Below are 25,559 nucleotides of genomic sequence, written 5' to 3'. Positions count from 1 at the left end.
TGTTGACAGCGGAGGCTGTTGCGGGGAGGAGGGGGGGGCGGGAGCGGACCCTGAGGAGGACACACAGACCCCCGCCCCCGGGGACCGGAACCGGAACGAACCTGGATCCCCTCTACCCAGGGAGCCGGGCAGGGGCCTCGGGCCAGGTGGGTGCCGGGGAGATCGGAGATAAGAGCATGCGGGGTTAGCCAGAGGTACCCGGCCCCGGGGGGACCCGATCCCATTCCCGGATCCGCCCACTGCGGGGACCCGATCCCCAGGCTGCCGCGGGTCAGAGACCCGGGATCCCCCCACTGCGCGGGGTGAGGGACGGGACCTGTCATGCACCCACTGCCCCGGGGAGGATATTTGACCATCCACCCACAGGGGCACGGGAGGGAGCCTTGTATCCTCTGGAGCCACCCTCGGGAGACACGATTCCCCACTGTGGGTGACCCCCTAAGAGAGGGGTCACCGTCCCCCCACTACCAGGGATCCCCAATCGGACCCCTGCCCACTGGAAAGGAGTGAGCAAAGACCCTCCTCCTTTCCCGGGATTGACACATGACAGAGGTGGATCCATGATCTGCACCTAAGCTATAGAGCCGATTTCCGTGGGACCTCTGCACGTCTTGAAGGGCATTAAAGCAGCCCCAAAATGTCTTTTGGCACTTGTGGAACTGTATCATGACTCATTCATGACAATGTTGTAATACAATGTCCCGCAGGAGAGATCCTGTAAAAGGGTGGCAGCTCTCATGAAGCTGTTTTATGGGGTGACCTTTGAAACAGATTGGGAACAGGCACAGCAGCTCTTCCAGAGTGGCAGATGTATGTATCGCAGAAGGGAGTTTCGCCCTGTCTGTCCCTTCCTTCAAGGGACAGAAAGACCTGATTTTCACAGGGACCATTCTGCAGGCTGGTGAAACAGCTCAAAATATCTTTGGAGGCCATTGTGATCTGGTGATGCACAGTGTTAATGCGAATCATAACAGGCTTTTCTGGAGACATTTTGCTGGGTGGGTGACCTTTGCAAACAGCAGCAACGATCTTGTACTGTATTTTAACTTTAAAAGGAGTATCTGCACCATAGTCATATACAAATGGCAACCTGTTCCCTGTTTATAATCTGATTTATGATGTTTGGTGTGGTCTGAGCAAAGGATGAGCACCAAAGAATTCCTAAATTCTCAGCATAGCTTTGACACTATGAATATTTGAACCGTTCTGTGCCTCATTTTCCCTACCTGTAAAATAGAGATGATGATATCTCCTGCAACAGTTGGGATGATCAGTTAATATTTGTTAAGTGCTTTGGAACTGTGAAGTGCTGTGTAAATGCAATATAAATTGACAATGTAGTTTTCCTTCAGAATGTAACTTATGCTGAGCTCTGGATTTACATTTAATCTGTTATTTTAAATAATCCCTTGTGATCTGTTCATGCTAATATTTGTTATGCCCTCTGTGTGGGCAAACTCACGATGCTGAAAGAGTCAGCCTTGCCAATCATCTTTGTAGCAGCAAATATGAAGGTTACGCACCTTGGCACTGAGCCACAATGAATCTGGCCTAGCCTCAAGCACCAGGCTGAAGAGAGCATGTAATAGGAGAGGAGATTGATCTGAAGTCCAAGATACAAATTCTAACACAGGCATTCCTAAGTGTGAGAACAGCAGCACCAGGCCTCTCATGTGGGTGAAGCTGGGAATGTCTTAAAAATGCATATGTATCTCATTGAGGAGCAGCAACCACAGAAGCGGCTGTTTGGATCTGGGAGTGGAGGAATGCTGTGTCTCATAGTTTCCTTGAATGCTGAGGGTGGTGTACTACTCCCCAGCTGCCTTGGATGGGGCTGATGGCTCTAGCCATCATGGGGCACATTGGTAACAAGCTTGTTTTAAATAAGTCTGTCCCCTTAGATCAACCCTCTTCCAAGATGGAAGAGGACCTGCCAGGGTGGGAAATCTGTACTTGACTTGTGCAGCTGTGGTTATAGTGGTCTCTCGGTCACTGTGTGCATCTCCCACACACCTCCTTGACCCTTCACACACCCCAAGCAGTTAATTGCCCACCTTGGAAACCATGGGTGACAATCTGGTAGCCAGGTAGATAACCAGCCAGCTGGTCTAGAAGAGCCCACACCTTATGATAATGGCTAGGCAGTAGAATCATAGAATATCAAGGTTGGAAGGGACCTCAGGAGGGCATCTAGTCCAACCCCCTGCTCAAAGCAGGACTAACCCCCAGATAGATTTTTACCCCAGTTCCCTAATGGCCCCCTCAAGGATTGAACTCACAATGCTGGGTTTAGCAGGCCAATGCCCAAACCACCAAGCTATCCCTCCTTCAGTAGCTCTAGTTCACTTACAGATATGGTGCCTATACCTAGTAAATGCATGTAACATTGTGTTCCCATCAGAGAGCCCCCTATTTCCCCCCTCCCTGTCGCCTTGTGCCCCTAGTTAGGAACTTCAGGGCAGGGTCTTCTATTTTTGTGTTTGTACAGCACAGTGGGGCCCAAATCTCAGCTGAAGCTTCTGGGCACTACTCTAATACACATAATGGTGAGTGCTCCTCTGAAGTGATAGTTTGATCCCTTCCTCCTAGAGGAGAGTGGGGTGCCTTTTGCATATGGTAATAGTGGTGGTTCTTGGGAGCTAAGGGATTAAAGCACGGATCATTTCTGCTCCCCAGTTCTATGAAATATCAGTCATCTGATTACATTGCAGTAGCATCCAACGGTGCTAATCAGGACTGGGACCCTGTTGTACTAGTCGATATGCAAACATATAGAAAGACATAGTCTGTGTCCTCTGTGAACTGGACTGATACCACCAACTCATTTTACATCCCTTTAGCTCCTTATACTGCACCCATCACCAGGGTATTGGAGCCATCAAGCAGGCATTGAGAGGTAATGACATTCAGTTGCTACCAACATGGCCCGGAATAGAATTGTGTGACCTGCAAGACCATCACTAGAAGGGAAAGGCTCAATCTCCCATTACCATTCTTTGAGTTAACCAGATCCTATATAAGATTTTTGTTGATTGCTGGGTTTAATTTTCTTTCTGTAAAGCCCATTTGTAACTGTTCTCGTTCTGAAACCTTGGGCACAAGGTAGCAGAGAACTCAACCTACTTCTCCACTGGATAGTTTATTAAATAGGTTTTATGTCAGAATGCAGTAGGTTAAGATGAAAGTTTTGTGTTTGAAATATGGGGAGGGGATTCTGCCCATTGCCTGGTTATTTTATTTCCAGGGATGTTCATGGAAAGGAAAAGACACAAACCTCTTCACATCATCTGATGCTGAAAATCAGGTACAAGCAGATCCAGAATACAGGAGCCAAATTCAGCCATAGTTTCTGCTCTTGCTGAAGTCAGTGGAGTTGCACCCACTTACACCAGGCCCAGATTTGATTTAAAGAGGCTACTGTGGAAACTAGGGCTAGACTAAGTGGACGGCTGTTCCAAAACAAAGAGCAGTTTACTGATCTCTGCCTTTTTCCTTGAGTAGTTGTTTTCCGTGTTGGATTAATTACTTGGTTGGCTCTTGTTCCTGGCACTGAAGCGCATTCTCTAAAGAAGAATTAATGAGACACAGAAAGAAGAACGGAGTTTTGATTTGCAACTCATGCTGCCCCCTAGGTTGCACAGAAATCTGCCCTGAAGCAAAGGGAGGGATCAGAAGGCTGGAGCCTGGGCTGATAGGAAAGCTAAGCCACAGCTATGCTCCTGTCTCCCATGGGGACCATTCAGTGCCTGAATCTGAGTGGTTACCTCATCCCTGAATTCATGGTCAAAGCAGCAGGCCAATTGACTGGAGCTTCTGAGGGGAGAGGGGGGGTTCCTGATTGATCTACCTGTCTGATCCATCTGACTGGTGCCTTCCTGTGGGGCAGTGGCTACAGTGGAGATTCCAACTGGGGTTAGTTATGACATGGTGATGGTGAGGAAAATAGCCTGGGAATCCTTTAAGGAATTAATCCTCATGAGAGGAGGGACAGGGAGAGAGACTGAGTCAATATGTTTGCTGTTTTGTCCTTCTGCACTGAGTGTGCTGCTCTATGGAATCCCATGATGAAAAGCAAAGACTGGATGTTAAAGACATTTTGCAACGCCTTCCAGAGCAACAGCTGCTCAGCTTGTGGTCATCTTGGGTTTTCGTTGCTTTGCTTTTTCCATGTGGGGCGTGAGTTATAGTTAAGGGAAGATGGGGGTACAGTATCCCACATAGGTGATGACATGCAGCATGTAACCTCAGGGTTTACTGTGCACACACAAGAAAGCAGTGCAAGGACCTCTATAAAAACCCAAATGAAACACTAAACATGATGCAAATGCTGTACTGTATGGAAAAGAATGAGAACAGAAGATTCAAGAGAGAGCAGATTTCTGTCACTTTGTGGGTGATATCCTGGTCTGGGTCAAGCTGGAAGCAGAAGCAGGGAAAGAAAGATGTTTAAACTGCTGTTTGGTGACCCTCTGCTGGCTGGTCCTTGAGGCACCATTAACAGGGTACCACAGAGGAGCCTTCTCCTTTCCTCCCATATGCAGGGTGCTGCTGTAGGTCAAGAGTGTGGTCTGGAGTTGTGCCTTATCAGGAAGCGACCAGCCAGGTAGTTGGAGAGGGTGGCTTGGGACACAATCCTCAGGTGTCTACAGATGGGCCTGAACCAACACAGGCAATCTGAAACTGTTAAGACAGGGTGCAGATGAAATGTCTGCCCCTGAAGGGGAAGATGCCACAAATGCCTTTTTAGCTGTTGCCCTTAGTTTCAACACTTGTCAAGAAACTTCTTTCTGATGTTTAGATGGCAACAGCTAACAAAACTTCTGTATGGTACAACCTTATCTAACAACCACCCATCTTATGCACTTTCTGTCTGAAAGTATCCACAAGGTTTCTAGTGCCTGTTTTTGCTTCTATATAATGTATAAAGAAGGCCTGAAAGTGTATATTTAAAAAAAAAGTTTTGGTTTTGTGTGTGCCTCTGATTTTACACTAGAAATTCAGATGTCTGTCATGGCCATCCCAAGAGTCAAGAGAATGAAAGCTGAGCAGTGGAGAAGGGAAGGAATTTTTAGTACAGCTGCTTAGAACACTTAACTCCAATAGCTAATGAACCTTTCAGCGAAAATATGTCTCTGTTAAAGACTTGCCCTCACTCGTGCTCTCTCTCACACGCCTCCTTCAAGTAATATGTAATAAACATTTCTGAGACTCACAAGAAGTTCTCCTGCAATACCAGGGAAGACCAGACTTTGCATTTCTGATATTTCTCAGGTGAAAAACAAACAGGAAAAATCCTCAAACATTTCTGACCGTCTTTATCCATCATAAAGTAAAACAAAGCCCCCAGCCTAATTCTTTTTACAGGTCAGCTTTAAAGCCCCAGCTCCTCTGAGAACCTGATCCTGCAAACGCTTACACATGGGACTACTCACAAGTAGTATTATTCATGCATATATGTGACTACAGGATCAGACCCTTCATTGTATTAAAAATAATGTCACTGCCCTGTTCTTGTAACTGGATTTCTGTGCCTGCATGGAGCCCCATTGACTTTGTGGGGGTTCACTCACATAAAGCCCAGTTGGCTTCATGAGGGCTTTATGCAGAGGTAGGAGTCTGCCCATAAGGGAAGAATTGCAGGAATGTGGCTTTTGTTACTGACAAGACCTCAGAGAATTAAAATGGAGAGAAGTTATAAAGATTGAACTTTCTCTCCTATGTACACTTTGCATTTCACTCAGCTTCGAAAATAAAAGTAGACCAGTCATTTTCCTTTTGGTCTCTACTCAGTTTCATATCCTGCTTCTGGGGTCCAGTATAATCCTGTGGGTTTGGAGCTTTCAACACTGCAGGGAAGGTTCAAATTAATTACAAAGCAAAGTAGTTTAACTGAAATTAAAATAAATAGAATCCTAGATGTTAGAGATGGAGCAAGCTGCTAAGTCCCATCAAGTCTGCGTGCTGGATTGTGCCCTACAGTATATTTTTAGTGATCTGCTCAGTCTAGTTTTATGTGACCCAAGCAATGTGGCTTCCCCCACTTCCCTCTAAGAGGCTCATCTTCAGACTGATGCAGCTCACTGATTGGAAGCTTTTTTTCTAATATTTAACCTAATTAATTGGTTCCCATTAGCTAACTAACCTTTATAGCATCATGGAAGCTTGGGGAGTGTTATTCCCATTTTACTGGTGGGGAAAATGAGGCATAGAGAGGTTAAGGGCATTATTTGCTAACGGCTAAACATCTGCAACTCTCTTTGCCATCAACAGATGAACCTAGCCATCAGTGTCCCGCTAAGCACTGGCAGATTTTCAGGGTACTTTCCAATGTATTTTTCTTTTATCTGATTGTCTGTCTTCCGTCTGCCTGCAGATGTCCTAATGTCCCTGTAAATCCAGCTGGGAATCTCCTGAGGTTGGGGGGCAGGGATCCCTTGAATTGAAAAGCTTCCTTCTGCCACAGTTCCCTGCTCCCCCTGCCCTCCACCACTGTTCCCTGAAGATGGCATCTGACAGCCCAGAGTCGCTGATGACATTATGCACAGACTACTGCCTCCGCAACCTGGAGGGGACCCTCTGCTACCTACTGGACAACGAGACTCTCCGGCTTCACCCCGATGTCTTCCTGCCGAGTGAGATCTGTGACAAGCTCGTCAATGAGTACGTGATTGAGTTGTGTGGGTGCTGCTGTCCATCGGGGATGGTAGCTGGGGGAAGAAGCCAGGACTCGAGGGGAGGGATGCATACACTTTACACTTATTTCTGCTTGAGTCTTACATTAGAAATGTAGCTTTTGCCTAGCTTGTTTTTCCTGGAAAGCTCTATGGTTGACTGGAGAACTAGTAGAGGTGTGCCCTTACAGGCCCCACGGCTGGGAAAGCTGATAGAGGGAAAGAGATCTATGTTTATACGGCACCCACCACAATGGTGTCCTGGTCTATCCCATTTTCTGGTCCTCCAAGGAGAGCTCCAAAAAAATCAGAAAGATTTCGTAGCTTAGAAAAAGTAGGGTGGAAAAAGAGGGGAAACGTTTTTTTAAATTGAAAAATTCAAACCCTGGGATGGAAAATAAACCGTGTTACCTCTCATGTAGGTATGTGGAGCTGGTGAATGCAGACAGCATCTTTGAACCCCATGAGAGCTTCTTCACCCTGTTCTCAGATCCTCGGAGCACCAGGCTAGCCCGAATCCATTTGCGGGAGGACGTAGTGCAGGACCAGGACCTGGAAGCCATCAGAAAGCAGGTGGTATTGCATTTATGTCTTACTGGCTGTCACTCTGCAGCAGCCCACAGCAGAGACCACTCACAACTCTCAGGGAGAACCATAGATTACTTGTACTTTTTACCTGCTTTATCAGAATCCTAGCTGTGGGGGAACTTGAGGCTTCTCCAGCCCAGCCTTTCCCAGCAGGGGTTGCTGTAGGGAATGGAGTGGGAGCACTGACTGTGTGGGAGCTCAGAGTACTCTATAGTCCTAGTCACTCCCAGCAGGAGTCACTGTAGGGAACGGTGTGGAAACGCTGGCTGTGTGAGAGCTGAGTACTCCAGACCCGGCCATTCCGAGCAGGAGTTGCTGTAGGGACTGGGGTAGGAAAACTGACAGTGAAGTAGTTCTAATATTTTGGCTTCCTGCCTTCCAGGACCTTGTTGAGCTGTCCCTGATTAACTGTGAGAAGCTGACAGCCAAGAGCCTGCAGACCCTGCTGAGCTTCAGCCACACTCTAGTTTCTCTCAGCCTCTTTGGCTGCAGTAATCTCTTCTACGAGGAAGAGAACCCAGGAGGCTGTGAAGACGACTGCCTGGTGAACCCCACTCGCCAGGTCTTGGTCAAGGACTTTACCTTCGAGGGCTTCAGCCGCCTGCGCTTCCTGAACCTGGGCCGTATGACTGAGGGGGTGAACGTGGAGACATTGCTTCGACCTTTGGCCTCCCTCACTGCCCTGGATCTCTCTGGGATCCAGCTCAATGATGTGGCATTTCTGACCCAGTGGAAGGACAGTCTGGTTTCCTTAGTGCTTTACAACATGGACCTTTCAGAGGAGCACATCCAAGTGATCTCACAGCTCCGCAAGCTCAGGTCAGCAGATGCCTCCCTCCTCACTCGTTCTTTCTCCACTGGGAGTTGCAGGTGCTCAGAGATGCTCAGGATTGAGGATTAATTTTCCGAGAGCATTTTCCCCATCCCAGGTTTTAGGTTTGTGGTGGTGGAGGAACAGAGCTTTCCCTCAAAGGCACTTGATCATTCACTCCCTTTGCAGCCCAAAGCCCTTGCTGAAGCCCGTAGAGGTTTTTCCTGCATGAGGACAGCAAGATCAAGCACTCAGAGAGGGCTCCCTATTTTTATACCTGATCCTCAGTCAAAATTACTCCCGGTCTGTGGGGACATTTGGATGCTGGTATCACAGCAATAATTGCAGTGTGAAACCAGAACTGACTCCCACAAGTTGCTTATCGAATGAGGAAGTCCAATGTTTAAGCCTGGCTCACAGATAAGAGAAAAACTTAGCACTCAGTGGTTGGCTTGAAACATCTGATCACTGAGCACCACCAAAGCCCATTGAATGTGAAATAAGCAGCAGACCTTATTGCTCTGAGCACAGAGTTAGGGAAAGAGGATGATCCAGGAAACAATGTCATCCAAAGCAAATAGGCACCCCTGGTCTACCAGTGAGAATTAGTGCTGTCACATGACTCCATAGCCGCAAACAGCGAGCACCACAGTCACCAGCGAAACTGCACATTTGGTACCAGGAAGAGAATGCAGGATTTTCTGGTCCAAAACCACAGGGTTTTACCATTCAAATTAAAGGAGCCTGTCCACCAGTCTTATCGTTTATAGTCTCTGTGGTTACTAGGGGGCTCCATGTTCATACACGTTAGACATGTCAGAAAAGCACCAGAGGTAAAATTTTCATAAGCATCCAAGTGACTTAGGAGCTAAGTCCCATTTTTAAAGTGATGTAAACGCCTAAGTCCTGCTGATTTTTGTTGACTTCAACTCTTAAGTGCCCAAATCACTTTAAAAATGGGACTTAGGCTCCTAAGTCACATATGCCCTTTAGAAAATTCCAACCTATGTGTCTTTAATCACTAATGTGCAACCCAGTCCCTCTCTCTATCTCTCACACATTCTGGTAGGAACTTACCTGACCATCTGTCCAGTAGGAGCCACCACATGCCCCCTGTGGGTAGCAGTTGTACTGAGGAAGTGTATTACTATTATTAGATGGTTTATTAACTTAATTTTATGTTGCGTTTTTCATATAACATCAAACATTTAAAACTATAGGGCAATGGTGCTGGTGTAATAGAGATTATTAAGATCTCTGTACAGTGTCATGGATACAACAATATCTAGTCTGGAAAAGAAAGAGACAAAGGGAGGAATCAGAGAGCTTCTATCATTAATTTTGGGAGATGAGGTAACACACCTTTCTGGGGATGAGAAGATCTTCTGGTGCAATTTGATCCCCAGGTAGAAGATATGTAGCCAGTTCCATGGTTAGAGAAATGATCAGATGCCTGTTTATGATGAAGACTGGGAAGGTAGGTTGCTCAGCCTACAGTAGTTGCCATTCTGATCATTTAGCTGAGTAATTCTTTATACTCCATTCTGGACAGGCCCCCACCAGGGATCTGTTGGTGTATAATCCAAGGGTACTGCGTGCACTGAGGTTATACACAGGACTCCATCCTGCTGCTAGTTCCACAGAGTCACATCCCTGTATCTTGGAAAATCAGCAGTTGTGCTTGTGAATGGTCTCTGCAGGGCTGGGTTTGACCTGAAAGGATGGGGGAAGCCCCACTTGATGCTCTCCAGACTCTGAGATGCTTGCTCTCCTTTTCAGGCACTTGGATATTTCCCGAGACCGCCTGTCCAGTTATTACAAATTCAAGCTGACCCGGCGGGTGCTGACCCTGTTTGTGGATAACCTGGTAAACCTCTCCTCGCTAGATATCTCAGGGCACACCATGCTGGAGAACTGCACCATCTCAAGCATTGAGGAGAAAGTGGGTCAGACAAGGTAAGGCTAGAAGGCCAGGCAGGGATGGAGGTCACTGTGGATCTGTGGGAGGGGAGATTTCATTGAAAGCGGCAGGAAGGACAAATCTCTCTCTTGGCCTCTCTCCAAGTGGGATTGATCACCATGGATGAGGGCTTCAGAATAGTCATTAATTAGCCCTACCTGGCTTTCATTCACATCCACATAGGTTTTGCAGCTGTCCTTTTCCTTATACATTACCTACTTACTGACAGCTGTAAAAATAGTTTATATATCATCCACTTCCCTCCAAAAAGACCACAAAGCCCTCCACAGACTGTACTCAAAGTGGTTTGAGCATTGGCCTGCTAAACCCAGGGTTGTGAGTTCAATCCTTGAGGGGGCCACTTAGGGATCTGGGGCAAAAATCTGTCTGGGGATTGATCCTGCTTTGAGCAGGGGGTTGGACTAGATGACCTCCTGAGGTCCCTTTCAACCCTGATATTCTATGAACTCTTGTCCACCACTGAAATGCAGTGAGTTCTGGGGAGGAGCACAGCAGCCTTCCTGCATCAGCTTCACTACACAACAGTTTTTAGAAGTGTTAGCAAAGAATTACTTCTGCAGTTGAAATGACTGCAGGTATTTTAGGGAGCTGGAATTACAGTGCTAATATTGAGATTTGTCAATACCATGCCCAGTGAGAGCCTAACTTCCTTAGGCCCCTTTGAAAATCCCAACCAGCATCTACAGGGACCACTCTTAGCTCTCATTCCAAATCAGCCAGGAATTTTTCCCTCCCATATTCTGAGCTGTTACAGTGTGAAAGCAAAACTGCTATGCTGCAGCACTGGCTTCTTTACAGAATTCATGGAAAACATAGGCTGTAGATCTTCAAGGAATACAGCGGTGATGCAGCAATCACTGTTGATAGTGTTCTAAGTCAATACCGACCCAATGCTTCATTGTAATGAGAGGGGTGTTGAGCTGATGGCGGTCCTTCAGAGGAGATATAAAATCAGGTGTCTGACTATTTATGATCATTAGAAATCCCATGGTCCTTTTTATAACAATCAGTTGTTCCCCTGCTGTCCTAACCAAACTTGGGTAACTATAGTCTCCCTGCCTGAATTCCTATTGTCATTTCTGTTGGACACATTCACTTCTTGTGCAGAACAATAGGGATCATCTGTGATGAAAGGTCCCATCAAGGAGTATGATGCGATTGTCTTTAAGAAACCCTTACTGGGATTTTGATGGGATATGACTGAATTTAGACCCAGCTGTTCTGGCTTGTTGTGAAGTGTAATCAGAGCAGGCAGGGAGCTCTGTAACTATCTCTGTGGTGGAGGGAGCTGAATAAGCAGAGCTCAGACATGGATGATCTCTTCTTTTCCCAGCATTGAGCCATCAAAGAGCAGCATTGCCCCCTTCAGGGATCTGAAACGACCGCTTCAGTTCCTGGGCCTCTTTGAGACCTCTCTTTGTCGTCTGACGCATATTCCAGCCTACAAGGTAAAGGGCCAGTGGGAAAATTCTCAAAAAGGGTCTGAAGTTAGAGAGTCTGCCAGCATCTCAGAGCTCTCAGGCTCTGTGGAAGTGATACATGTGCCTTTTGAACTATGGGTCCCCCTGCTGGAAGAATGCTGCAGTGGTGCAAGGTCCCTACCCTATGCAGTGTTTGTGAGGGGAAAAAACAGCTGTTTAGAAAGGAGCCTGGTAAAGACACACATGCACCCGCCCCTGTCCATTCCCCACCCTGCTTGTAGCACAAAGGGCACTCGACAACGGGTGTCTGAGGCTTAAGAAGAAGTAGCCATGCATAACCCTGCAAAGAGATACCACCCTGCCCTGCAGGGACCACTTCCTGCAGGGTTGGGCTGAGAGGTAACTCAGCCTGCGCGCTGATATCTTGGGCCTCATTAGAATGAATCCTGCTAACAATATAGAAAGGGGCTGAGAGAGTGCATGCACCATTTGAGCTGCCACCTACAGACTCCTCTCCCTGCGGATCTCCCATTCTCTTGCTGGCCTTTCTCCTGAACAACCCCCTCTCTTGCTGGTCTCTTCCTCCCTGGACATGATTTTGTTCCTTTCCTTGCTGCCAGGTGAGTGGGGACAAGAATGAAGAGCAGGTGCTGAACGCTATCGAGGCATACACTGAACACCGGCCCGAAATCACGTCCCGGGCCATCAATCTCCTTTTTGATATCGCCCGCATCGAGCGCTGCAACCAGCTGCTGAGAGCACTGCAGGTGAGCACACAGGCACTTACCCACAGGCAGTGCTCACCTCCCTTGAGCACAGTCAGATTTAGGGGGAGGGGAATTTTACCGCACAAAAATCAAACCTTTCCCCATGACTTAGGGCTTGATCCAAAGCCCATTAAAGTCAATGGAAAGACTCCCATTTCCTTTGGCTTCAATGGGCTTTGGATCAGGCTCCTAAAGAGGAAGTTCCAGTAGCATGATGGAAATCAGGTCCTTGATTTTAGGAGGTGTCTTATGATCTCATTGAGCAGCCTATTCCAGCTGTGCCTGGGCTCCTTGTCCCTTGAATGCTTGTATTGGTCTTTGCCTGCGTAGGGGTAACGGTTACATGGGGGCCCAGCTGGGACTACATGGCACTAAAAGCTCCCATTGTTTCTTTGTAGCTGGTGATCACAGCTCTCAAGTGTCACAAGTACGATAAGAACATCCAGGTGACTGGGAGCGCAGCCCTTTTCTACCTAACGAATTCAGAGTATCGGATGGAGCAGAGCGTGAAGCTGCGGCGTCAGGTGATCCAGGTGGTGCTGAATGGCATGGAGTCTTACCAGGAAGTGACAGTAAGAGCTCAGTCAAACTTCACCCTGCTCTCACTGTTCTCCCTCTTCCCCGTCTCCCAGTAAAAGGCCAGTTCCAGTACTTTGTACCTTCTGGGTGCTTTGAGCCTATTGAATGTGTACCACGGCATGCCCTAGAGAAGCCGTTGCCTATATCTGGTCATGCATTCACTTTATGGGTGGGTGGGTGCAATTTTATGTGGGATGTATTGGTGACGTAGTTCAGTAGTAATACGGGGGAAGAAAGAGGCGATAATGGTGCACGTGTATTTGTGGCAAAGGTGACTGGCTTTGGATTGCATGTGGAGTGTGCAGGTGGTGGGGCTGGGTAGCAGATGGAGAGTGTGCATGCAGTGAGAGGGTTGAGCTGTAGGCTGGTGAAGCTATTGTGTGGGGAGTGCATGTGCAGCGTGGTGTTGGGTCGGAGGGTGATGCATGTGTATGTGGTGTTTGTGTTGAGATGGAAGATAGTGACAACACTGTGTGGCAACTGTACATGTGCTTATGGGGTTTTGCACATACTTGTTGGATGGTCCATCATGTCAGCATACTCTAACCTTGCTCTGCTTCCCCCCGGTAGGTGCAGCGGAACTGCTGCCTGACACTGTGTAACTTCAGCATCCCAGAGGAGCTGGAATTCCAGTACCGTCGTGTCAACGAGCTGCTGCTGAACATCCTCAACCCTACTCGGCAGGATGAGTCCATCCAGCGCATCGCTGTACACCTCTGCAATGCCTTGGTCTGCCAAGTGGACAACGACCATAAGGAGGCTGTGGGCAAGATGGGGTTTGTCATGGTTGGTATGGTCCCAGGATGGCTGCTAATCCCTACCCCAGACTGGGCTTGAGTCCCTTGGGAAAGTACTTTCTATGATTTCCATTGGAAGTGTCTGTGGAGTAGGTCCAGTAAATAATCCAGTGTCACAGAAAAGTATTGCAGTCAGGGAAAGCTAGAGTCTTAGCAGCGTTGTCCTATCATGGAATCCACCGTCCTCAAGCTGAGCCCCTTGAAAACATGCCAGCAGGGGAAGTCGTTACTTCCTTGATGTGCTATTAGAGGTAGTGTCTGTTTGAGGGCAGGGGAGGCAGCATGATCTCAACACAAGGCCAGGAGTCACGACTCCTGAGTTCTAATCTTGGCTCTGCTACAAATTTATCGTGTGGCCTTGGGTAAGCCCCATAACCTCTCTGTGCCAGTCTTTCCATTAGGAGAAGGCAGACCGTCCCAAAGAAAAGTAATGTTGAATGGGGAGGGCTTCCCACTGAGCAGTAGTGTTTTCCTCCTAGAAACATAAAAAAAAGTTGTTTCTGCAACTAGCACAATCCTCTTGGTAACAATGTAAGGGTTTTCATTTGGACATGTCTGAGTAACAACCTTGCCCCTGCTTTTGGATACAAAATGGCCCAGCAAGTCAGGAAGGCTCTCCTGCCTCTCCAGAGATAGGAAAAGCTGCTGCCCATTTGGAAATAATAAAATCTGCAGAACCTTTCCATTGGGGTTACTGCCTGGACAGCACCTCCAGTGTGCCAAGAGTCAGACCTCCCTTCACACCTTCAATTACATAAGATTGAGTGGACACGTTTCTTTGTCTCACTTGACAGACAACACTGTCCAAGTAATGGACCAGAAATTGTGCATGTGGGGGTATGTACAGTTTTGGAGGGTTTCCAAGTCCCTCTACAGGAAGTCACTCTGCTCATTTTTTGACATAATCATAATCTCTCCCTGGCTTCAACTCTCCTGCCTCACATTCCAGTTCCTTATCCTCCCGTTCAAGACTCTGCTCGAGTCCTCTCCCATACCTCTGCCCTCATTTCCTCCAACAAAATTTCCTATGCCCCAAGCTCTTCTCTGTCTTTCCTTTGGTCTCCTTCACCCACTCTTGACTTCATGGCTCCTTCCATGCTCCCCCTTGAGTTTGCAACAGCCTCCCAGTTAAAGTCCACTAACTTCTGAGGTCCCATCTTTTTCATGAAGCTATAAAGAGAGCATACACCAGACTATTTATTGCTCACTGGGCTGTTCTGTACTAAACTCTGCCTTTTTGTGCCGTTAGCCAGGGACCTGTTATCTGGATGGTACAGGTCATCTGTCGTAGTGTGCTGTGTGAACCAGTGGAATCGTTGTTTATACAGTGCCATTGAACCAGAGAAAATAACACTAAATTCGGAAGAGATGGGAGGGGTGTTTACACCTTTTGAATCAGATTCCATATGCATAGAGCCAAATCCAATCCATGAGTAAGCATAACTGCCATTGACTTCAGTGAGAGCTGTGCCAGACTATGTCAGGGTTGAGTTTGATGTACAGTCTTTATTTTAATCTCTGTGATTCCTGGCCTGTTCCCAGACCTGCTCTTACGCTTCTCATTCCCTCTTCTCTCTGCCCACAGACCATGCTAAAGCTGATTCAGAAGAAGCTGGTGGATAAAACAGTAAGTGTTTCTTCTTAAAATCTGTAAGCAAAATATACTCCATTTATATTCACTCTAACCCTGAGGTGGAGAGGTCAGCCCAGGGGTGCTAGGAATCCAGTCACATTGCACCAGCAATTTTCCAGGTGTCCCCAGAGGCTTGTGGGGACTTGGCTCCTCTGAATAAACTGGATAATGGTAATATTTGTGTTGGTGGGTCTGAACTGAATAAAAACTGGTCCCTTCCGAGGTGACAGCAGTTCCCTATCCTTCTGATTAGTTTGCATTGGGCTCCTGTATTACAGGCGCTCTGTCTGCAGTTGCCCATGTCACATACTTCATTCCACTGTGTTTTACCGTCTCCTTCCCTCTGGCTCGACAGTGTGATCAGGTGATGGAGTTCTCCTGGAGTGCCCTGTGGAATATCACAGACGAAACCCCCGATAACTGTGAGATGTTTCTCAACTATAGTGGCATGAAGCTCTTCCTGGAGTGCCTGAAAGTAAGTGCTGCCCAGTATCCTCTACACCAGAGGTTCCCAAACTCTTCTTATTGCGTATCCCCTTCCAGATCTACGAGCTACCCGCGTATCCCTATCCTTCTCATCGCTGAGATTTTGTGTGCTCTTCTTAACACTACCTGTCTTTAGCCATCTGTCCATATTTCACTGTTACGTATAGTTATAGTGTGACATGTACAACTGAAAAAAACCCTGACTAAGTTCTGAGCTCAGTTAGACTGGAAAGTTGCTGGGCAACTGAACCTGCGCTGTATGGTGATTGGAGCTGAGGGTTCTGTAAATCAGCATCTCTGTGTTTCTGTATTCTCATTGGTACATCTTGAAGTAAGTTAACTACCGTATTTTATATAACAAATTCCCACAGAGTTTTAAAGCTTCGTCTGAGTAGCCTATTGTGAAAATGCAATAAATAAAATAATTAATTAATAAAATCCACCATTACACAATTTCTCACAAGTAGCCCCCAGAGATATGGTACGCATACCACAGTTTGGGAACCCCTGCTCTCCACTGTCACACTGTCACGTTTGGGACTGAGTCCTGGCTCATCTGATCCCTGCTGAAAGCTTCGTCTGTTGCATAAACGGAAAAGACTTGTACCCACTCTGCCCATTCCCCCCTCCACATACATACATCCTATGAGCACAAGGAAACGGCATACTTCTACCTCATTTACTCTCTCTCTCCCACTCCCTGTCCTGTGCCTGGAGATGCATTTCCCTCCAGTGGCCATGTCAAGCAGTGGAGAACTGTCCCTTGCTTTGCAGTGGTGTGGTTCTCTCCCACCTGTCATGTGTTTTGAATGCTAGAAACCTCACCACACCAAGAGGAGAGCTCCATTTCTGACTGCTGGGAAATAGTCTGCCTTCCTGGATTTGCTGCATCATCAGTCACAATGGTCATACTTTTGTTTTACACATGTTCCTTGTTTCCTCAGGAGTTCCCAGAGAAGCAGGAGCTGCACCGTAACATGTTGGGGCTTCTGGGAAATGTGGCGGAGGTAAAAGAGCTCCGCCCACAGCTCATGACCTCCCAGTTCATCAGTGTGTTCAGGTTGGTGCATCACTGATCAAGAAGCAATATGGTCTAATGGTTAGAGCCGTGGACTGTGAGACAGGAGACCTGGCTGCTCTTCCTGACTGCCATTGAGTCACTGTGTGACGTAGGACAGTCATTTAACATTTGTGCATCAGTTGCCCCCACCCCGTTAAACAGAACAAAAAAAGGATAGTGGAACTCGCCCAGTTTGTAAAGTGCTTTGGAATCTTCAGAGGATGGCTGCAATCTAAATACAAAGTATAATCAATAAAACCAGTTTGGGAAGCTGGTGTTTGTCAAGCTGTTTTGCATAGGTTGCTGTGTCCAGTCCAGTTAGGAGATTATGACTTATCTGATGAGCTCTGGTTAGAGTTCACAGGGGCTGCACTGTTTGCATACTAAGTTTTTTGTCCCTGATGTGCTACATAAGGCTATCCTGGCACCTCTGAAATCTTATCTTCTATCTTGGCAGCAACCTGTTGGAGAGCAAAGCAGATGGGATTGAGGTATCTTACAATGCATGTGGGGTTCTCTCCCACATAATGTTTGATGGCCCAGAGGCTTGGGGTATCTGTGAGCCACGCCGAGAGGAAGTAGTAGACAGGATGTGGGCAGCCATCCAGAGCTGGGACATTAACTCCAGAAGAAATATCAATTACAGGTGAGGGATGTCGGATCTTGGCCCATTTATTCCAGGAGTGGGGATTGTCCCAAGAAGTAACCTCAAGCACGTTGAAGTCTGCAAGAAAGGTGGAGATTTAATCAAGTGTAGAACTTCTCCTTGGGGTGAGGAAGAAATTTCCCACATGGACATACTATTTTAGATGGGGTTTTTCAACTTCCTTTGAAGCATGTGGTACTGGCCACAGTTGGAGATTAGAGGGACCATTGGTCTAATCTGGACAGGCAACTGCTACACTTCTAAGTAGAATATGGAGAAAATTAAAATAGTCTGTATCCCTAGTTTCTCTTGAGGGAACACAGTAGGACTAGAACTTGTCCTGCATGTTTCTGGTGGATTCGGATTGTGCAGGAAACATGGAATCTTACCATTTTAGTCTGCTTAAAAACATTTCTTTAAGGAATCCCTCTCTTGCTGTTGGTTAAATTCTGATTCCTGATGAAAGGTACAGCTAGGGTGAATGTTCCTGTCTCCATGAAATGGGTTACTGCAGCCTTCAATCTGCCTTTGGGGATGTTTAGACAAGCCTCCCAAAATTCCCTTCAGGTGTTACAGTGACTTGTGGAATAACCCTAAAGCTCCTGCTGTGAGAGCTGCGTCAGGAACTCTGGAATGCCACAATGCACTAGTACAACAACAGATGGAATGAATTGCTGGTGAGGATGCAGTACAAGTGCGATTCCAACACCTGATTTGCAGTGTGGATGCACTTCACTGTTGCAAGAACAAATGGCGCAGCCATTGTTTATGAATGATCAGTGTCCCCTCAGTTGTGGGTACTAGGGTACTTGGCCTAGGGTAGATAGAGGCCCTTTAACTGTAACCCATCTACGGAGTGATCAGCACTGCTGAATCTCAGCTTTCTTAAGGAAATGTGACTGGAACAGGATAGAAATTAATTCCCCGTTTAATCCTTCAGAGCTGGTTCTCAGTGCCGCATGGTAGTATTAAACAGCAGGGATTGAGCCTGTCAGTACCACAAACTATGACTGCCTCTTGGATACTGGAAGGTGATATGCCAATGAGCTTTACTGTTGTGTAATGTATTAGCTCTGACTGCGAAGCTTCCAGTACCAATACAGGAAAAGATGCTGGAACAGCAGCTTTTGGGTTTCTCATTTTTTTCTTTAATATTTGTTGCAGGTCATTTGAACCAATCCTTCGACTCCTTCCGCAAGGGATCTCTCCTGTCAGCCAGCACTGGGCTACTTGGGCTCTCTATAACCTCGTCTCTGTTTACCGTAAGTCCCTCCATAGAGAACATTATAAATACAGTGAAATGGTTGGGGCTGTGAATCTCCATACATTGTGCCTGTTAGACAACAGGGGTGGCGAAAGGTCAAGGGAAACTATTTTCAGAGGCTTGTAGGTTAATGCAGAGTATGTGGCTAATTCCAAGGCAGCTCCTTGAAGTTACCAAGGATGTTCAAGGGGTGTAGCCAGAACTAGGAAGACAACATAGACTTAGTGCATGAAAACAGCCTTCTGGAGCTTCCATCACTCTAGCAAGCTTGAGTGCTGAATTGGTTTCTATTTCCGATACTTCTGCAGATTGGATGCACCTAAGAGGCTGAGCCACTAGAAAGAGAAACCTGTACCCTATGGCTTACCAGCCAGCAACCTTCTCACTGCTTCTCTATCTCCTCTTGTTTTGAGCTCATTGCCTTGGGAGAAGAGTCAGGCTGCAGAATGTAGAGATTTGACCTAGTAGGAGTGAAGATTTCCAGGGTTGTATTTCCCCCTTCTTTACAGCTGACAAGTACTGCCCCCTGCTGATCAAAGAAGGTGGAATGCCCCTTCTGAAGGAGGTGATTAAGATGGCTTCAGCACGCCAGGAGACCAAGGAAATGGCCCGGTAGGAAACGAATAAGTTATTAAACATGCAACCTTAGTTTAGGATTTTTTATATATAAGCATGAGAGTAAAACTATCAAATATAGGCCAATGAATATGTGATTAGGGATGGAGAGAACACAGTAGTAGTATGCATAAGTAGATAGAAAAGATGTGAAGGATATAGGTGAATTGAGAGTTGTTCATAGATGGGGAATAGACAAGGATGAATGGGTGGATGAGTTTGGTGGATAGCACAGTAAGGTATCAATGGACTGCTGGAAGGTATCTAGATGAATAGTAGAGCCATACCTCTCAACTGGATCTGATTATGAGGATAGCCTCCTGTTTATTTCCATCCCTCAAACCTGGTGTTATCTTACTGTTTATACATGTACATCATTGACACCAGACGAGCTGAATCACGTGACAAAATTGATGGAGAATGTCTTACATAGTAAAATGAATCTACCATTTTCCCAAGCTTCTTCCTCTGACGTTTGGTATCAGAACCTTCCTTTTAGGTCATTCTTTCAGATTTTAAAAGCCAGTTGTATACATTTAATCCATGGCAAGTTGAGAGCTATGACTTTATAGATATAGGGAAAATGGAAAAGGTGGGTGGATATTTGCTGGGAATATGTGTATTGTGTATATGTGACAGACACTTCCAGTAGCTGAAAGAATGATAAATGGTGGAGGAGATTAATGAAGTTTATGGAAGATAGAGTAGGAGATTGAATAATAGAGTAGATGAATTGTGTATGGGTCAGATGCATGAATGACAGGGTCAATAGAAGAATGGTGAATGGAAGGTATATGAATAACATGGTAAGTAGATGGTAGATGACAAGGAATAGCTAAATTGTAGACATATGGGTACAAGGATAGAAGACAGAAAAGGTGAATGATGGATGTTTGGATGAGCAGATTATTAGATGTGTTGATGACAGGAAGGTGTTTGGATGGGAGATGAGGGTGTGATGGCCAGTGAATAATGGGTGGGTTAATAAATGGACAGGTGTGGATCTGGATGTATACTAATTCTGGAAGGGATTGGTTGTAAGTGGGTAATTAGATCTGTTTTTGTTGAGATATACTTGTAACACAGGTACTGGGTTGACGCATGTCTCAGGATATACTGCCTGATACATACACTACATTTAAATGTAGGTGACAGTGCCTTATGCTTGTGGCCCACTTCATTATTTTCCTAGTCTTTGAACTAAACCTTTTCTCCTTGTCCTTATTTTGTCCATAGGAAAGTTATAGAGCACTGCAGTAACTTTAAAGAGGAGAACATGGACACTTCCAGATAGAGGCAATGATCTAACAACGCCTCTTGCCAGCACTGTATCCAGCTTCTCTCTAATTCACTGTATATAGAGAGGACTCTTTCTCACCAGCTTGGCTGTTGGAAGGAACCTGTGTGTGTGTGTGTGTGTGTGTATATGTGTATGGGTGTGTGTGTGTGTGTGTGTGTGTGTGAGAGAGAGAGACACTCAGTAGATGAAGGTGCACAGGGGTGGGGTGGGGGGGACCTTTTGCACAACAAATGCTTTCCTTAAATTAGTAGGTTTTTCGTTATGAAGTACGGATTGAAGTTTTGTGTATATGATTTCTGTATAAAAAACAAAAAAAATCATGTATCTTTTGACCTTTTTTAGACCACATGAGAAGCCTCAAATGAATGTGAGCTTGAAGATCTAGCTGTGTGATTGATATTGTGACTTTTTTTATTTCACACCTTTAGACAATTCCCCTTCACTATATTGCATGAGGTCTTGTCATGTTCACAAGAACAGCCAGTCCAGCATCATGGCCACATCTCTACAGTGGGGTTGTAGGTACTGATCAATGATTTATTTGCCTAGAGGGGAAAAAATAATGGTAAGAGATTGAGACCAAAGGGATCCTAATATTTGTAAGTAGAATAGAAAGGGGAGAAAGAGCCTTCAAGCCATTTCAGTTGGTTTTTGTATGGGGGTGCTACTAGTGGAAGCTTGATGGATTGTATCAAGTGCATTTGGAAATTCCTTGCCATAAAGCATTCCCATTAACCCTTTAAAGCCAGGAATTGTTACTTTGCCCAGTAGCGCTACAGTGGTAGCTTTCAACCACCTGGCACCACAGGGTGAAGGAAAGGCCAGAAAAACCAGCTGCCCCGCCCTTGAGAATGGAGGGTATTTTCCTGCAAGGGATACTGTGCAATGAAGAATCAGGTTCATTCACAGAAGGATCCAATCTCTCTGGCTCTCCATGCAAGTCCTTTTACCACTTCTTTTTTTTTAAATTGTGTTTTCTCTGTTTTATGGTAAAGGCTGCAAACAACAGAGAGTGGGTTTCCCCCTCACCCATGGCCAGCTCTCTCTGGGACCCAGGCCAGTCATTACAGCATGATTTGGTGACTTTGGAATTTGTGAGGGACTGGGAGTTTTCTCTCTTTTCTTAAGTCTGGGCCAACATTTGCCATGTTCAAGGGGATTCAGCCTCCCTGTGTGTCAAACAGATTGCAGCACAAACCCTTTGGTCAAGAGGGCTGACTGCCATTCCACTCCACTCACACACACTCTCCATGTCTTCTGGGAGACAAAAGGCCCCACTTTCCTCCAATTCATGCCAGTACTAACCAGTACAACTCTATTCGCCTCAGTGGCATTATGCCTGATTTACACTGGTGCAAGTGAGAGAGAAATGCAGCTCAGGATCTTCATCTGTATGACTTGCCAAGATTTGCCTTAAATCTAGGTCCCCCAGCAGCACATTGTGCAACCTGCAGAACCCAAACTTAGGAACCCTCTCCTTGTCCTGGTTCTTTCACAGTTAAGATAATCTTCTCCCCTTAGAAATGGCTATGTACCCAGGAGCAGCCAGGAAAGATTTGGCCTACTTGAGCTGGAACATTTCAGGCCACTGAGACAGCCACTCTCCCAAGGCCGCTCTCTCCTCCTATCTATTGCGCTCTGATTTGATTCACTGCTATGGCTGAGGTTCTCCTAATGCTCGGGGTAAATGCTGTGGTCATTGTGCATGGTATGGACAATTCTTAGAGCCATTAAGTGACACTTTAAGTGACAGAACCCAGCTGCCCTGGAGAGGTTTAGTTTTTCTGCCCAGATGGTGTTAATGTATTTTTTTTCCTTTTTAACCCTATGTCATTTGTTTTGATGTTGGGCTTTGTTTGTTTGTTTGTTTCCTTCCTTTTAAGTACTTTTCAAACTTATATATAGATATATATATTTGTGTCACTTTTGTTTTTACGTGTTTTGGAAAACTTGACAAATTGTATTTTTGAGGTTCTTTGCTTCAAATGTATTTTCCTTTCTCCCCCCTCCCCAAGGGCTTGCTTCGGAACAGGGAGCTGATTTCAAAGTGTTTGTACATGCTTATGCTTGTCAATCTTTCAGTTAGATGCAGAACTAGATGGGGCTACAAACCTTGCTCACCTGTCTCCCTGCCCATGGAGAGCCTGGGCTTCGCATTTGTTCATGTAACTATCCATTCCGTGCTGAGAGGCTAATGCAGATAGCCTAAAGCACTTGCAGTTCTGCCCATCTCTTGGAGTACCACAGATGTGAGAGCAACAAGGAGCTTGATAGGGTCCCCTCTGTGCACTAACTACTGCTATGTTGGTGGAGCTGATATCATTCAGTAGTTCCCAACCATGGTTAATGCAGGATTTGGCCTTGCAGCATAGCCAGAACCAAATGATGCTTTAACCATAGTCTAGCCTTGGATTTTAGCAGGATAGCACTGTATTTTAGGAACACAGTTAAAACATGGCTTGTTTCCATCTGTTACGAGACTGAATTGTGTCAGGGTCTGCTGTATTGTAACCAGGGTTTTAATGTGACATGTGGGTGTGGAAGCTTGGAGGACACGTGTGACCGCCAGCTCCGGGACACATCTACAGGAAGCTGCTGTTTTTGCACAGTTTGATTATGTCCCATGCTTCCTGAGAAGCCAGTCACTGTATGGTGTAATTGACCTCCAGAGGGATCAGTAACTCAATGGGAAAGTTAAGGAGGTCCCAGCTGAACACTGCTCCTAGTTCATAGCTTCCCACAGTGTGGCTTGTCCTTCCTGTTATGACTTGTCTGCTCCACCTGGTTCTGAGTGCAGGGAGAGATGGAACACTTGCTTCAGCTTTGCCATCTACCACTTTCTCCCCACATGTGACTGAGATCTTGTACTGCAATCTGCATTGGCTTGGCACTTGTTCCACCAGGCCCAAGGAGATACGGGGCATAGTTTGTGGAAAACAGTGTTAACGGGCCCAGCTTGGACAGGGAACAGTCTCATCTGCTCTCTGCTTACTGACGCTCTTTAATGTACAACTTATCCTCTGATCATCTATCTGCACACACTCCTTTCCCCAACACCATAGCTAGAATTGTCTTATCCTTGCTGCTATTGCCAGTGTTGCTGACACAGTCACTGGATACAAGCCCCTAGGATAGCTTTAAAAATAACTTAAGAAGATTGGAAGGCAGGATGATGGCAGGGGCAGAGGCTGGTGTGGGGAAAGGCAGGATGGGGGCAGGAGATGAGTTAAATTTGTCTGATGCCTCCACATCTAACCTGTGATGAGAGGTCACTCCATATTTGAGAAGTAAATGCCAAAACAAGAGCGGAGCCTTAACTCAGCAAAAGCCCTTCAGAGACAGACCCTCGGACGATTGCTAAGATCCTCTTGGGTGTGGAGATGGGTCTGAGACTGAACCGTAAGCAAAATCTTTTCAAAGTCAGTCTGTGTTTGTGAGGACTGATAGGTTCACACAGGTTAATCTGACAGGAGAGTTCTGGTCTATACAGTTTGTAAATGCCTGAGGAGTAGGGGAGGCAATATCCATAAGCTAGTCAGGATCTATACAAGACAGATACTTGCACAAGAGAGAGAAGGGTTTTGTCTGAGCACAGGCCTGGGATCCAGGAACTCCCGTGTTCTAGTACTGGCTCTGTAGCCTTAGTCTAGTCATTGAGCTCTGTGTGCCTCAGTTTCCCCATCTGTAAAACAACAGGTATAACTATTTACTTGTCTGCTTCCTAGGGACACTGTGAGGCTTAATTCATGACAGTAAAGCACTTCTGGAGGTGGATAGGTGCTAAGTAATTATTATACATGGGTCCATCCTGGGACAGACCTGCCATCTCCAGCTATTTCCCATCAGAGCACACAACATGGTGCAATTCTGATTTTGTGACTGTCTCTGGGAACACCTGGTCCCGTCACAAAATAGGGAGTTTGAATTCTCAGGGCTGCCCCAAGTGTGCTGGCTAGCCTATGCAGATAAATCCTACGGGGCCTTCCTGCTCCACCAGGGTAAAGCTTCCTCAGTGCAACCCTGAGGACATACACACCCCTATGTTAGCTGGAAATTTCAGTTAACCAGAGTGGCACTGAGCAGAGCCAAGTAAGAAAACTAAGACAGGGACTGTCAATGCCAATTGAAATAAGGCTGGAGAGTGATTTCTGAGGCACTCAGAACTAAATGATGTGGCAGACAGACTCCTCTCACAGTATCCTCCCAGGGCTGAGGCTTACCCACTTCCTCTACACAACCTCAATTTTCACTGAATGTTAAACAGTAGGGCAAACGTAACATGAGTGCTTAAATCAGTGATTCTCCGCAAAGACGGCACTGACAAGGGACCCTCCACCTGGAGTTTAGGTAACCTGCACCCTGGCTAGAGGTCTCACTTGTCAGAGACAATGGCATAGCCTTGAGCCTCCAAAGTGCTGAGTGCCCTCCATTCCCATTGCAATCAACAGGAAAGACATTTTACAGTAGGTGTTCAGCCCTTAGCAAGTCTTGTAGGAGCAATAGCCTCTACGTATTGGCCTATCAAGATGTGTAGCCTTAACTAGCAACACCTAATAGCACAAGAATAGTTAATTTGTACAGGGCTAATAAAACAGGTACAGCACAGATAATCTGAGACCATGAACACTTAACACTACTGATAGTTCATCTTCCCCATTCACATTCAACTCTAACTACTCCAGACCCGCTACTGGCCTAACAACTTCCATCCTGGGAACTAAGCACTCCGGTTCCTGTGCTGAAGCACACCCAGCCCTGAAGATTAGGGTATGTACATCCTAACATTTGGTGGTGGTGCAGTGAACACAAAGACAAAAGAGAGGGGTTGTTTTTTTAACCCCTGTTGCCTGGATTAGGCATCTTGTGGGGTCACTTGTTTGGGTCTCTTTCTAGGGAAGTGAGTGCAAGGAGGGTTGCTGACCACACTTTTCTATATGAAC

At 46.3% G+C, this 25,559-nt stretch overlaps 1 protein-coding gene across 2 annotated transcripts; it reads left to right on the top strand.

The window, feature by feature from the left end:
- ZER1 (zyg-11 related cell cycle regulator) lies at positions 1-20,784 on the top strand. Of its 2 annotated transcripts, none has more exons than XM_024192980.2 (16): positions 1-146; positions 6,464-6,660; positions 7,094-7,244; positions 7,642-8,078; positions 9,850-10,026; positions 11,385-11,499; positions 12,093-12,239; positions 12,638-12,811; positions 13,389-13,604; positions 15,201-15,242; positions 15,604-15,723; positions 16,679-16,794; positions 17,252-17,440; positions 18,605-18,702; positions 19,214-19,316; positions 20,556-20,784. In XM_024192980.2, exons 2-16 carry the CDS (start codon positions 6,503-6,505, stop codon positions 20,611-20,613), a joined length of 2,301 nt encoding a protein of 766 aa, XP_024048748.1. In that variant the 5' UTR covers positions 1-146; positions 6,464-6,502; the 3' UTR covers positions 20,614-20,784. The 2 variants fall into 2 exon arrangements, with proteins under 2 accessions (XP_024048748.1, XP_024048747.1); XM_024192979.2 differs by having other exon boundaries at positions 6,374-6,660.
- Positions 20,785-25,559: the final 4,775 nt, after the last annotated feature.

Source organism: Terrapene carolina, unplaced genomic scaffold (assembly GCF_002925995.2).
Source record: "Terrapene carolina triunguis isolate 2854851 unplaced genomic scaffold, T_m_triunguis-2.0 Scaffold238, whole genome shotgun sequence".
NCBI lineage: Eukaryota > Metazoa > Chordata > Testudines > Emydidae > Terrapene > Terrapene triunguis.
This window is presented reverse-complemented; position numbering and strand designations above follow the sequence as displayed.

Excerpts from the sequence above, each read along its gene's own strand:
- ZER1 (XM_024192980.2), top strand. The coding sequence starts at position 6,503 with ATGGCATCTGACAGCCCAGAGTCGCTGATGACATTATGCACAGACTAC. Across the intron at positions 8,079-9,849 it reads TCACAGCTCCGCAAGCTCAG|GCACTTGGATATTTCCCGAG; the intron begins GTCAGCAGATGC and ends TCTCCTTTTCAG. Across the intron at positions 16,795-17,251 it reads CAGTTCATCAGTGTGTTCAG|CAACCTGTTGGAGAGCAAAG; the intron begins GTTGGTGCATCA and ends CTATCTTGGCAG.